Source organism: Anser brachyrhynchus (genome assembly GCF_964034855.1).
Source record: "Anser brachyrhynchus genome assembly, chromosome: 13".
Lineage (NCBI taxonomy): Eukaryota > Metazoa > Chordata > Aves > Anseriformes > Anatidae > Anser > Anser brachyrhynchus.
Window position 1 is genome coordinate 18,322,242 of NC_137708.1, and position 13,943 is coordinate 18,336,184.

General features: G+C 44.3%; 1 protein-coding gene across 5 annotated transcripts in view; it reads left to right on the forward strand.

Annotated features, from left to right (window-relative positions):
• CAPN6 (calpain 6) overlaps positions 1–13,495 on the forward strand; it is a 62,729-nt gene extending 49,234 nt beyond the window's left edge. For all 5 annotated transcript variants that reach the window (XM_080554443.1, XM_080554444.1, XM_080554442.1 and 2 more), the window contains 4 exons: positions 1,334–1,536; positions 2,188–2,309; positions 9,238–9,374; positions 10,008–13,495. In XM_080554443.1, coding sequence (XP_080410569.1) covers positions 1,334–1,536; positions 2,188–2,309; positions 9,238–9,374; positions 10,008–10,193 — 648 coding nt within the window. In that variant the 3' untranslated portion in view covers positions 10,194–13,495. The remainder of the gene's footprint in view (positions 1–1,333; positions 1,537–2,187; positions 2,310–9,237; positions 9,375–10,007) is intronic.
• Positions 13,496–13,943: the final 448 nt, after the last annotated feature.

Here is a 13,943-nt window from a genome sequence, read left to right on the forward strand (position 1 = left end):
TTAACTCTCGATACACGGGGGTTTTATTTCTCCTCTCGCTGGAGGCTCCTGCCTGAATTTCATCAGAAAATACAGCCAAGTGAATGAGTTTTAAAAGTCTGCAGTTTTTCTTTTCTGACTCAGAAAGGCCAAAAGAATCAAGAGTGATTTCAGAAGCTGGAGTGGTGAGTAGGAAATGAGCATATGTGAAAGGGAGCCAAAGGGATCCCAAACACTAATTTAATTGCACTCACAGGGCAAATTGTGTAAAATGAAAACACAAGAACCAAAAGAAGCAGGAAAGCAAGAGAAACTGCCACGTGTCTGCTTTTTCATTGTGGAGTGGGATTATTTTGTAACCTCTTTAACTAGTGGGGTTGCACTGAGACTATGGCCCTACGTCAGAAAACAGTCATTTTTAATGTCATTCGGAGCTGTTGATATCTGTACCACACTCATAAGTTTGACAATCACCTGTTAAGCAGATAATATTGATGTGTTGATACAGAAAGTAGAATAATCTACCTATGCCTTTGTCACGTCTAGCCTTCTATCTAATTACTAGGAAGGCTTGGAAAAGAAATTGCATCTTTGGAAAAATGTCAGTACTCTATCTTTTACTTCTGTTCAATAATTTGAAATTTCAGAAAAGTTCTAAACCATCAGACTCATTAGCATGGCTAAGGGTCTTCATAAGACCATGGCCTAAATAATCAGAAGACAAAATACCGCAAAAGAATATAGGGTGGCCATTGCTCACAGGAGAATACGTTCATGTTTTAACTGTGCCGTGGCAAACATTAGTTGCCTGAAGAGGGTGTTAATAGAGAGTGAAAATATGGCTGTGTGCATCAGTTCAGATGCTCTAGATTAAGAGCCTGCTTGTAGGGCAGGAATGCTCTGTCTCACATGTGGAGTACTACATGCTAGAGAAAGTAGGCAGAATCGCATCCTCCTCTAAGATGGCAGTGTAGCTTAGCAGATGGAGTCTTTGGAGTGTGTGTGCATCTCTGCAAATATTCAAAACTCTGCAGTAGCATTATGTCTCTGCTAGTGGGTGTATGTCTTTGCCTGTCCCAAACTCTCACCTCCACTTAGGTATATACATGTATACACCAATACGGTGAAATGCAGAAAAGCACTGCTTGGGAGCCTGTGTGGGCTAGCAGTTGGAGCACTCGGTTGCCCATCAGGACCATGTCCATGTGACAGCTTCAGTGGTTAAACGATTTGCCTTTATGGTACATTGTCTTTTCTGCCCATAAAAGGCTGTGTTCTATGCAAGGAAAATCCTGCCTGCTGTCTCTTGATAATCCCTCCTTCAATCAATCCCTTTACTGCTCTGTGGCTGTAGGTAGAGGATAACAGAAGCTATCGACTACACAAGCTGACCGTGCAGGAGAGAGTGGCCACATCTCCATATATCAACACACGCACCGTGTTCTTGAAAAGGATCCTTAAGCAAGGCCGCTACGTCCTTATCCCAACTACATATCTTCCTGGCATCACTACCAAGTTTATCCTAAGACTCTTCACAGATGTGCCGTCAAAACTCAGGTACTTTGCACTCACAGCTGTGTGAGATCTTCCTTCGCCTATATTGGCTGCACCTCCTCGGAAATGGCTGCCTGGTTGCCCTCAAATGTCCTTGACTCACTAGCAGGTATCACTGCGCAACTCCAGAAGTAGGCCTTTGAGATGGTCAGGGTCACCTCCGAGAATCTCCAGATGGCTCACTGGGATTTGTGTGTGCTCAGGACATTTTTGCTTAGAGACCCAAGGACAACTGAGTCTGGGACTTTTGACCTTTTAGTTGGGTTTCTGTAGTTGCCTCAAGTTCTAGATCAGAACCCTGAGCACTGGTTGTTGCTGGTACAGTTGATACTATTTGTCTTTAACCAATCTCATTTGAAACTAGGGGTTATTTATGAAGGCAGAACTACTGCTTGCTGAAATCAGGCCCACTGAACATCTGTCTTGCTTTGATATTTTTTTCCCATGTTTCAGAATTCTTTTTTCCTGCTACTTTTGTGTAGCTGTTATGCAAGGAATGCTATATATTTGGTTTACTTTGATTTTATTTTTGTAAGTGTTATTTCTGTATAACAAACGTGAACAAATCTCAGGTTCTGAAAAGGCCAAAATTATGCAACCATTGATAGTTTGCTTGACATTCATTGCTTCAATTGCTTTGCTTTGATTTTTCAGAGAGCTGACAGCAGATAAACCTAAAATGACATGTTGGAGTCTTCTTTGTGGCTATCCACGGAGAATCACCCAAATCAAAATTCACTCTGCAGAAGGTTTACAGAAGCAAGATAGATCAGGTGGTAAGTGTAAAGCGAGTCTAGAAGAGTGGAAAGGGCTTCTTCAGTCCTCCAAAGCTGACCTAAGTCAATATGTAAGCACTTAGAAGTTATCCAAACAAACTGAAGGTTTGTGGGAATTTTTTGCAACTCATTGTAAAATCTTCTCAAAAGGAGAGCTCAGATTAATAAGATGATGTAAAACAGCAAGAGTCATGTGTCATCTATGCTAGTCAAGAGCAATAATAGTAGCGAGACTCTTGTGAGAAGCTTTTTGTAGGGGTTGGTAAGAAATTGGCCTTTCAGGGACATTTGTTTTCTAAGTTTAAAACATGCAGGGAGACAGCTGAATAGCACAGACTCTTATGGTGTATTTCATGGCCTTCAGAGCACTTTGCTCTTCATTACCGTAGGCATAATAGCACTTCAGGGAAGAAATTATGGTATTCAAATAACCCTTTCCAGTTAGGTAAACTAAGAGAGGGAGAGGTTAAATGACATGTGCTGGACTGTCTTTCTACATGTCAAAGGAAATATCCTGAAATAAGAACACTAAAATGTCTTTATGGCACTTGATGTTGACAGCTAATTTGGAAACTTGTCCAGTTGTTATTTGCTTCCTCATTTTCTACTCCCACTCTCCGTATGTCATCCTTCACTTTCCATGACCGGTGGAATAGAAAAAGTCAGACACATCCAGCAGTAAGTGATTGATAGGAGGGAAAGCAAAGGGGCAAAGATACTACAGTAAACTTGGAATAGGAAACTGAAGAGTTTGCTGGAACATTGGCTGTGTTTGCTCCAGGTAACTATTCATCTCTCTTTAAGATGCGGAACTCAGTTTCGTTAACTCCTTGTGGTAGAGAAGTCATTAAACTTAGACCTGTAGTACAGTTCATCTTCAGTCTCGTGAAGCAGCTGTAAAATTGCTCCTACCAGATGGCTATGATTTGGTTGCAGTTTCATTTTCCTAGTTGTTCTTTGCACCAACCAAACAGTGAGTGAATCCACTTTTCACTGTGCAAGACCCTTTATGTTAACTCTGTCTCTTCAGGGGACAGGAATGTTAGAGGGAAGAGATGTAGGAATTGCTTCAGTTCATTTTTCTTGTTACTTCTCTTGAAAAACATGAGATACAAACACCTCAAGTAAATAAGCCCTGTAATTCCATATTCTCAGAAAGTCAGGATGGGTGGATGAGACTGAAGGGGCTATCCGTGAAGGAAATAGCAGAGCACTGCTTTGAAAAGAGGCAGTGTGTTCTTGTTCTTGCCCTGAGAAGGACATTTTCATTTTTAAGGATTTTTTTTCTCTGTTTAAAATTCCTTGAACATCTTTCTCTAACATTCCCTGCAATCAAGCAATAAAAGCCAATTCTCCTCCCTTAGCATTTCACAATCCTTAGCACAATTACAATCTTGACAAGATCATTCAAAACAATTGCCTACAGCTGCCAAAGAGCAAGCTTCGTCCCGGAGAACATTGTTGGATCGGGTGCATTGTGACACAGAGCTCAGGAATATACAAATGAAACTTAAAAACAATGTGTAAGAGATACTCTAAAGTACAGCACACACCCAAATACCTTTAGGACCCAGTGCTACCACACATGTTCAGGTTGAGCAGAAGCATCTTCAGCACCCAGTGCTGGACTTACAATTACCCTGACAAAACTGAACAGGTATCCTGTTGTGGGAAGAACTGTACATAGGAAATGGACTCACGGATGTTCTCTTTAAATATAAGCAAAATTCGAACACAAAACCTAAATGTATCTTATTGTTTGTCTTTGAGTAAATCTTCACCAACAAAGTTAAAATATTTTGCTTTTGTGTCAATGGAAAGCTTTTAGTAAAAGCTTTTTTATTTCTTTTCAGTCTGTGGTACCAAATCTCATGTGTTCATAAGGCACTGAAGGAAAGCTGAGATGATTCACTCCAGCAGCTTCCCTGTTGTCTTGAGTTCTTCTGAATGTTTCTTATCAGCATTGTTTTTTCTATAAGTATCTCCGTCTCACAGGGTACATTCATAGATTGTTTTACAGAATGGCACTTCTTACGGCAGCTTTAGACAAATGGAGTTGGTAGAGTGCATAAATAAGAAAATCGTGAAGCCAAATGTGCACATTTGTGCTACACAATAAAAGCAAGCTGTGCAGTGACAAGGCCAACACCCATAGCTGGCACTCTGCCTTCTAAGGGCGCCTTGCTGGGAAGCTTGGCAAAGTTCCTGATTGATACTAGTGTCCATTTTTTGGTAATGTGAAAAGCTGGATATGGCACATTTCTCATCTTTGGTGTTTTTTGTTGTTGTTGTTTGTTTGTTTGTATTTTAGATTAAAAAGATTGTATATAGAAATTCACCGAAGCACACTTTATGGCTGGGTTGTAAATACACACTAGGAAGTGATGTGTTAATGTGTGACGTTAAATATTGCATATTCTGAGATTGTTTCCTAATACTGCCACAAAAGAATTCAACTCATTGTCATCTCTCATCTCCTTGGCTTCTCTCTCTCTGATTTTTCTGAATCCATGTCTGGACGCTTTCCCATGCTTATCTCAAGGAGAAATAGCAGCCAGGTATTCAAAAAAGACTTATTTGCATTGGGATCTCAAATCAGCTATCTCACAAGTGAGTTTAGACCTCAGTCACGTGGGTAGTTACCAAATTGCAGCTTTACCTGCCACCAGGAGCATTTCCTGATGTGAACCTGACTTAAAAATCAGCAGCAGCCTCCTGTCTAATCGGTACTGTGAGATGAGGGAAAAGGCCACATGGCAACTCCCATTGGGAGCGACAAGGAGAGGTTTCCCTTCAGGTTAGGCACAGTCAATGTTTATTCAAGTAGAAAATGGGTACATTAAGTGGTAGTCTTTGCTGCGAAGAGGGCCTCACACACAGGTTACTCATTTTCTGGCTGCAAAGGTTGATAGCAACTTGTTTCCATGTGAGCTGCTGTGTCAGATTATCCCCTCTGTGCTTTTCACAAGGGTTTCTTGATTTCTCGATCTACTGATCTGCAGCATCTCAGCTCTCAAGCTGCTGCTTTTCTTCTGCTCAGTCTGTCATCAGTCAGCTGTATTCCCCCTTGTCCAGCTCCCTGCTTGATTTGTGTGAAGCATCGCTATCGTCCCTTAGCACAAAGAGAAGACAGAACTTGATGATAATGAAGGAAGTTATGTTTCTTTGTAGAGCCTGTGAGAGCTGAGACATCTCATTACATTTCTGTGACAAACTGTCCTGAAAACACCAGGATATCTCTATACTCTGACACCGGTGTATGTGGCTGTGTAAAGTAAGAGGAACCCGAACACCTTTTGTTGGTGTATCTTGGATAGAGGGATCTTAGACTTAAATGAACTGTTCATCACATAAGCCCGTCGCTGTCTGAGAGTTGCACACAACTTTCTGAGCAACTCCAGGAGGAGAATGAAGATTGCATAGCAAGTACACACCCAGCCTGGCTCATGAACTGGTTGTCATCAGAACCCTGCTCCCTGCCAGAGGAAGGCTGTTTAATCTCTATTTTAAATGTTTATTTGAAAGCTCTTCCTTGCTGCTGTCTGTGATCCATTGTGCCGTCTGGAAAAAGTAATGGATGGCTTGCTGTTGACAAGAGTAACAGATGAATCTAGCTGTCTAGAATCAGTGCATATTGACTGCTTCTCTTGAAGTACCTCTCTCTGAGTTAGCTTGTGCTGAAGTTGATCCAGCTATCTGCGAGCCAAGTATGGTGGCAGGTTTGCAAGAAGATGGGGAAGTGCTGTGCACTTCTTCTCTCTCACATTCCCAAGTCTGTTTTAAAAATTGCTCTTGCTACTGTCTGTCACACTCTTTTCCTAACAGTTTATCTTCCAGAACAAATGGTCTTTTGCATTAAGTCTTTCCACTGGAATTCCATGCTGAATTCACACGTGTAATTGCATTTCGCTATTTCTTTTCTAAACTAGGTGTTGTGATCCCTGGTACATAACATTCCTGATAAAGGGAGTATCTGGTGCCTTTAGTGGTAGTTGCCCTGGGAACAGTCTGAGAAATAGAAGGAAGGAGAGGGCAAAAAGCAGCTGGTAAATATTCAGCAAAAGCACAAGAAAGGAAAGGGAGAGAAAATGGAGGAGGGAGGGAGGGAATTTGCTGATACCGGAGGAAATATTCTTATTTATTATCAGTACTGCAGGAGAAGCTAAAAGGCATCACCTGAAAAAGGACTCAGCTGCAGAAGGCAGAACAACCTGTTGCAATTTTCAAGGCAGCCCTCATGTCTTAGCACTGTCTGCTGTGTTTGGCCCACGTCTTTTTCTAGTGACTGGGTTTGTCGTCGTGCTTGGTATACCCGTAGGAGCAGTCTGTCTGGAGAAGAGCAGGAACGTCTATGAGAACTTTTTCTCAAGAAAGCCTCTTGTGTTTTGTACAGTGCTGAATGATGTGGATGTTAGATCTTTAGTCCAAATCTTCCCCTTCCCTCCCTGCCAAAAAATATGTTAGCCTTAGATAACTGTGCATAGATTTCTTTAAGTCTTAGAAATGTTAGGACAGCTGTCATTACTGCTCATGTGTTTCTGGTCTTCACAGATTTCAGCTTTTTCTTGTGCTGTTCTTCCCTACAACTTCCCAATACAGCATCGTGGCCGTAGGAGAAAGATGGAACAGCTGTTTATGCAGGTGCTGTTCATGCACCTTGTGTGCTCACGGCGTAGCTTGAATCACGTGTAACTGAAAACTGAACCGAGTCCTCCTTTCTCTGCCAGAACATTTGCCAGAGTAGCAGCTCCAGTTGTTTCCCTGCTCAGCTTATGGTGAATGCTAGGATATTGCTTTTCCACATTAGTAGCCCTTTCTGCGCTGTCACCATCCTGTAAATAAACCAGGCATGGAGCTGCAAAGAACTGAACCAACTGTGGCTGAGAACACCTCTTGTTCCATCCCACATGTGCAGCTCTCCCACTTCTCACTTCTTCTGGGCTTGAAGCCAGTCCTCCTAATACAACTGGCCATTCAGCAATGCGATCGTGAGGCCGTGCTGTGCAGGTACCATTCGTGTCCCTCTTCTACCTCCCTCTTTTTTTTGAGCTTGTTCTGAGAATTTAAACGTTTCTTTTAAACATTATCTTTCCATTTCCTTTATAAGTCCCTTCATTAATAGTTTCTCGGTCCAGCAAATTCACCTGTTAACTCTTAAAGCCCACCACTTTCCCCACCACTTCTTATCCTCTGTGTCTCTTGATTACTGCTAATCAGATGTTGCTTTGCTCTTAGCCTGTGGCTGTCTCATGCAGGACCCCATTTTATTCAGATCTATTTTCCAAATCTCTTTGCAAAGGGTGGAGCTCTTCCATCACTGATTACACAGCGTGGTGCTGCCTCGTGCCCCAGAGCTAAATCCACACGTTCAGTGACACAGAAAGTAATTGCCTATCAGAAAAGCCAATGCATCGCTACCTGCTGTAGGAAGTGTGATATGTTGTCAGGGTAACAGGCCTCCACGTGTCTGGCCAGGTGTAATCACAGCGCAACATATGCAAAAATCTTCTTCTTTCTCATCAGCGGAAGGAGCTCCTTCTGTTTTGGATGTAGCTGTTATGTGGTTTGCTTGTGTGAGATGTTAGTATCTGTTCCTGTAAACGAGTGATGCATTTGAGGAAAATCATACAGGGAATGAATTGTTTAAAAATGAAAGCTGCCTTAAAATCATGCTGCCATATGGCTGTCATTCCAGTGGTGGCATTTTCAAGTAGATGGGGAATAAAACGTGTGTAAGAAACGATCATGAGCCTGACTTGCACTTACGCACACTCAGTTACTTTATTTAAAATCTGTATCACAAAAGTAGAAAGGGGTGGGAAAAATAGACATGCTGGTGTTAACACTAGGAATAGATAGAAATACTTGTGTTGAAATACAAAAAAAAAATATGTACTGCCTGTGTTTAATTAAAGTTAATTAGAAAGTGGAGTGGTCTGTTCCATTCCAGGGTAAAGGCAGGTTTTTTTCCAGATCAGTTCTTGCTCCCCATTGGAATGGAAAGAAAACATCATTTATAACAAACTGGAAATGTTCAATGTAAAAACAACAAAGCATTTCTAGAATGTTGACTTTTCTCAGTGGGTTACATATGATTAAAGTGTAATTTAAAATATTAACTGGGACCTATGATAGATACAAATATATTATGGTAATTTAAACTTTAAAATAACATAGACCCAAATGACAGAACCAAAGAAATTTTATCAGGTTCATGGGAATTAAATGAGAAACTGTGGAGGACTTGCTTTGACAGTTTCCTACAGAAAATACTGTTGCAACCAGTGCACTCCTATGGGTTTTGACAATATTTTATTTTTTTGGAAGAGCAACTGCTTCATGAAAATTACCTCCTAACATTAATGCTCATATCAGAGTGCAGTAGACAGCATTTTCAAGCTAGGCACTCTAAAGCTAGGCACTGAGATGTGTATTCAGTGATCTAAAAGCAGCTCTGTGCAGTTCCTGTCCTTGTCCTCCTTAGGAATTGTGGATGACAAAAAGTTTTGACCTTCTGTTTTGACCCAGGAGCCCGAACTAGAAATCAGATTACATACGTGCAGATGCATTTTGGCTTTTATGTCTTGAGCAGTGTCAGGGAGTTTCACTTGGAAGACTTTGTTAGATGAGCCAGGAGGATGTGCAGCAAGGGGATGTGGGAAGATCGCAATCCCAACCAAGGAGTGAGCTGGTTTCTTGGCAAACGGTGCTCAGCTTCCAGCTCTGAGCATCCAGTTGTTACTGACATAAATGAGGTATTTCACCTCTGCCAGTTAGGAAACCAGCCATGTGGATGTGATGTGCTCTGCTGTCCTGTTCCCATGCTTACTAGCAGTGATGCCAGCCACAGGAGGACGTTGCTCCTGCTGGGTTTCTGGGGTTCTCAGCTGCCATTCTGTGTCCTAATGGCCATGCTGCTGTGTTCTAGGAGCAGATCCCTATGTGCTTATCAAGTGTGAGAACCAAAAAGTGCGCTCCCCTGTACAGCACGATACTACCAGTGCCGTCTTCAACACACAAGTGATTTTCTACAGGAAGAACATCGACAGTCCCATCATTGTCCAGGTGAGATAAACCACATGGGGTGGGCTACCAGAGACAGGCAGGGGAGCACAACACTGTCACTGGTCTGAATGGCGTGATGTGTGTAGATTCTTCCTTCACGTGATGGTTAACCAGGATAAAAGTGTGAGAACCACTGCCCCCCTTACTGTCCTGATGCTGTTTAGCTGCTCAACTGATTCTCTAGCCCCGGTCTTTTCCATAGAACAGCGACTGATGACACTTAAGGAGCACTCGGGCAGAGTGGACCTAGCTCTAACACAGAGGAAAAGCACGGTAGACACTGCAGAGGTGAGCACAAGCAGGCAGAGTGGCACAGACAGGCAGACTGTATAGGTTTTTTGCTGCTGATGAGTTCAAACCAGTAATTTTTATTCCTCTTCTAGGCAGGCTGTGACCTAGAAAGCAATAAGCTGCATTTAGCTCCTTATTTGCATAGCATATGTAAATGAGCATGCAAATCCAGAATTTCCCACATGCTTACTAGACAATTAGCTAAATTTAGATTTACACCCCCTCCTCACTCTCTTCCAAGGGGTTAATGAGAGTGACCTTCCTCCAGCACAACCCTTTTGAGTAAAGTGTGAAAGAGAAGCAGTGCTTCAGCTGGGGTTATTTCTGTCCCCTTGTCTCTAGGTCTGGAACAGCAACATCTTGTGTGACCAGTTCCTTGGACAGGCGCTGCTGGCAGCTTCACCCAGTGACCCCAGAGAAGAGCAGACTCTGCAGCTCCGAGGGAGAGGCAGCCAAGAAGAAGCCGATGAGGTGCCAGGTCACATCACCGTCAAGGTTTTTTCCAGCGATGACCTCGTAGAGCTATGAATACCAAAGCCCTGCAGAACCAGACAGAGCTGTCACCTCACAGCAGGGAGGGGGGCTTGTCTGTGCTTTCTGTGTGAATGACTTGGAAGCAAAGGTTGCACATAATCACAGTCGCTTTGAAAAGAAATAGCCCTCTAAAACTCTCCATTATCACAGGTAATGGGGAGAGAGGCTTTTAAAGGGAGAAAAATATATTTATGCATATAGATATATATGTTCATGATACAGCAAACACAATAAAAGAGGGGCCAAACTAACTGTCAGCAGATGAGCTCTTTAAGACATGAGCTCACGACCATCTTTCCCAGCAGCATCCTTCAGGAGCTCGTGACATGTAAGCTGGAAGCACACGTGACAGTTCCCACAGGTTCCCAGCACGTCACTCTCTGCTCTCAGCAGAGGGACTGGAGGCAGGATGGCTGCATCTCCGTGGCCATGTGCCAGCAGGTTGGTGTGCTTTGAACACAAGGTTGACTCGCATGGCTCAGTCCTTGTTCACTGCCAGACTCCTCCTGGGAGGGGGATTTTTTTTGAGCTTTGATTGGAAATTTTTCCCCTTTATAGAGAGAGATTTTTTTTTGATAAATTTCACTGTTATTGTTACAGATCAGATATTTCTGTTTCTTGGCTAAAATGTTGTTACTCAAGAAGTTCTGGCATTAGGTCTTAAGACCAGGCATGCCACGGCAACGTTAAAATAGAGGGGCATGTCTCGCAGTGACATGTTTGCCTGCATAGAGGCTCTCTTAATATTCCTCTATTCTCTATCCCAAGCTGGCAACTCATGAATTGATATATTTAATCAAGAGAAGGGCATTTCACAATTCAGCTGTGGCTTTGCCCAGAGGACGAATTCAGTAATGGGAGCCCCCTTGCTAAGGAAGCTGTGTTTAATCCACACAATGCTAAAATGGAATAACACTCCTTTTGCCTCATTAGATGTGACGAGTAGCACCAGATACAAAGAGGGCAAAATTAGCTCATGACAAGGATGGGTGTGTCAAACAAAGATGCAATGCTGTGGCAGGTATTAGTTTTTCTCTCTTGAAATTTTGCATAGGTTTATTGCTGATAGAGCTGGCATCTTTGATAAAGCTTAACTTGCATATGATGGAGGACAGGTATTGTTCAGATTTTCTTCAAAGCATGGTTCAGGTACAAACTTCCTTTTAACTTTTGCATATAGCCTGGCAGTAGGGTTTCTTCAGGGCAGCTGTTTCTGTGCTGTCAGGCTGTGCAGTGATTGTGGCAGTATAAAGAGGCTCACTGTGTCAGACCTCTCAGAAATGGATTTTATATGGTTGCAAATTTTGGTCTTGAAAGTGAAGCTGACTATTCTGCCTTTTGTACAGCCAGGGAACTTGGATTTCTCTGTACCTCATAACCACTTCAGTCATTTTGTGCCATTTTTATAAATTATAAAATGCCACCCAGTAGAGTTAATGTTTTCACAAAAGGTTTTGAAGTCTCCTCAGGGCTCCAAAAGGATCATTGCTGTGGGAAGAAAATGATTTGTCTGACATGTTTGGGCTGGAATGTAAGGCTATGAATGATATAATACCACCATCAGCTTAGTTGCATGTACCAAGTACCTAATTCCAGCTCTCTTTTTAAATAGCTTGGGCTCAAGCCATTTTGCACTCAGAGCATTTGTCAGCTGGGAACTACACGTGGTTGGCAGCCCCGCAGGCAAGTGTAATTCTCTGTAAACTCCTGGCTTTAGAGTTGCTTACTCTCAGATACGATTGTAAAGTGCATTTCTTTAAAAAAAAGCATGAAGTTTCTCACACAGACCAGGCCTCGAGCAAGACACACAGGGAGCTGCAACTCAGTCTGGCTGTCCTACCGCCGCATTACGACCTGTTTACCTCACGTTTCCTCACACACTATTTTATTCCGTGGTAACTCTTCCTCTGGGCGGCGTGGTGTGAGGGGTGACTGCAGCCCAGATACACCTTGCACCAGGACAGCAGAGCTGTTGCGGGCCTCACCTTGCTGTGGTGTTCAGAAGGGTTCAAGCCCCGTGCAGTGAATCGTAGGGCAGCAGGATGAGCAGGAGAGCACGCTAAGGCAGAGCAGAATTGATCATGCTGTATAATCCCCTTTCAGACAGACGTTTTTCTAGGGAGAGTTCCTTATGAGATGGGTGCAGTAAGGAGGCTTGACAAGCTGATTGATTTGGGTCAGTGTTCAGCCTGAAGAAGGTTCCTGTCAAAGCCAGTACCCAGCATGGCCAGGCTGCTTACCCCTCTGTGAAACGACTCAGCCAGCCCACAGTCAGCCAAAGGCTTATGCCTCCCTGCTGCAGTAGGGAGTCTCTGAGAGAGACTGCTTGCCTGAGCTCATCGAGGGCACAAAGCCATCTCACCTCCTAGCTCGAGGGGGATCGCTTGGCTGTTTGCTGCAAGCCCCATAGCTCTGGTCTCTGGCTCCCAGCACCACCACCCTGTCCCAGCATCTGTGTGAGAGCTGTCCCCAGCATCAGTGAGACAGAGCCTGACCAGCAATTCTTTGTTGTGTATGGCTGACTGACAAGGCAGGAAGTCAGGGTGCACTGAGTAGAGGTGGATATTTTTAGACCTTGATAATTATGTCAGCTCAAGACATCCCTGTAGCACAGGGGCAGAGGACCTTACACCACCACTGCTGCTCAGGCTGGAAAAAGAGCTCTGTTAACTTGGCTTTGCCTGAAGGTAGCCCAGTCCCAGACTTGCAGCTGTGGATTGCCTTAGCAATGCTGAGACCAAGATTTTCTGTACTTCTACATTTATTAATGTTTGGAAGTAGTTGGAGCAGGCAGGATTTGCCCATCAGCAGGAGCTGATCCAGTTTGGGCACTGGCATTGTTGATTTCCAGAGGCATCTACTGCTCCCTTTCCCCCAGCATGTGGGAGATGGCAGCAATCCCGAGAGAGGCCAGGCCAGGAGCAGGTTGAAAGGGGAGCTGCTGCTGGGCAGGGGCCAGCACCCGCTGCTCTAGGGGCTCCTTCTCCAGCTCTAGGGGCTCCTTCTCCTGTAAATGGTAGGTAAGCGAGGTATGTTTGAGATAAGAGAATTGCTTTTTCAGACAGATACGGGAATATAAGATCAAACGTTACCAGAGCTGGGTAGTATTTTTCAGTGGGAAAATTGTTTGCTTTTGTGGTGGCTGCATTTTATACACTTGGGCCACCTTCAGCAGAGGGTTTTGCCCCCCTGCCTCCCCTTCAGTTAAAACAGAGAGAAATAGTCTGAAAATGTTTCATTTCAACCTTTATTTTTCAATATGAAGAGATTTAAATAAAAGGTTAAAAAAACAAAAATGTGTCAATTTCTGAAATGAAACATTTACTTTCAGAGAAAAGAATCCCTCCCCCCCCCCGCCGTTTATAGCTTGCTAGGGAAGAGAAATGCGCACCTCTCCCCTGCCTGCCCCAGGCACACCCCTCTGGCCCCTCTGCCGCTTCCCCCTCGCCCTTCGCCTCACAGCTGCGGCTCGTCGGGCCGGGCCGACCGCCTCGGAGGGGACCGAGGTGACCGCCGTGGGGCCCCGCAGCAGCCGTGCTGGGGCTGGAAGAGTCGCCCCCGACACGGCCCTTCGCCGTTTGCCTCGGGTCCTCGCCGGACCGACCCCTGGCTGCGGGATCGAGCGGTAAGGGCCGCCTGCTCTCCTGCGACGCCCGAGGGAAGCGACGGGCCCTGCGGCCGCTCCAGGTCAGTCCTGGAGGCCTCTCCCGCTCCACGGCGGGGCCCGGCGGGTCGAGGAGCCCC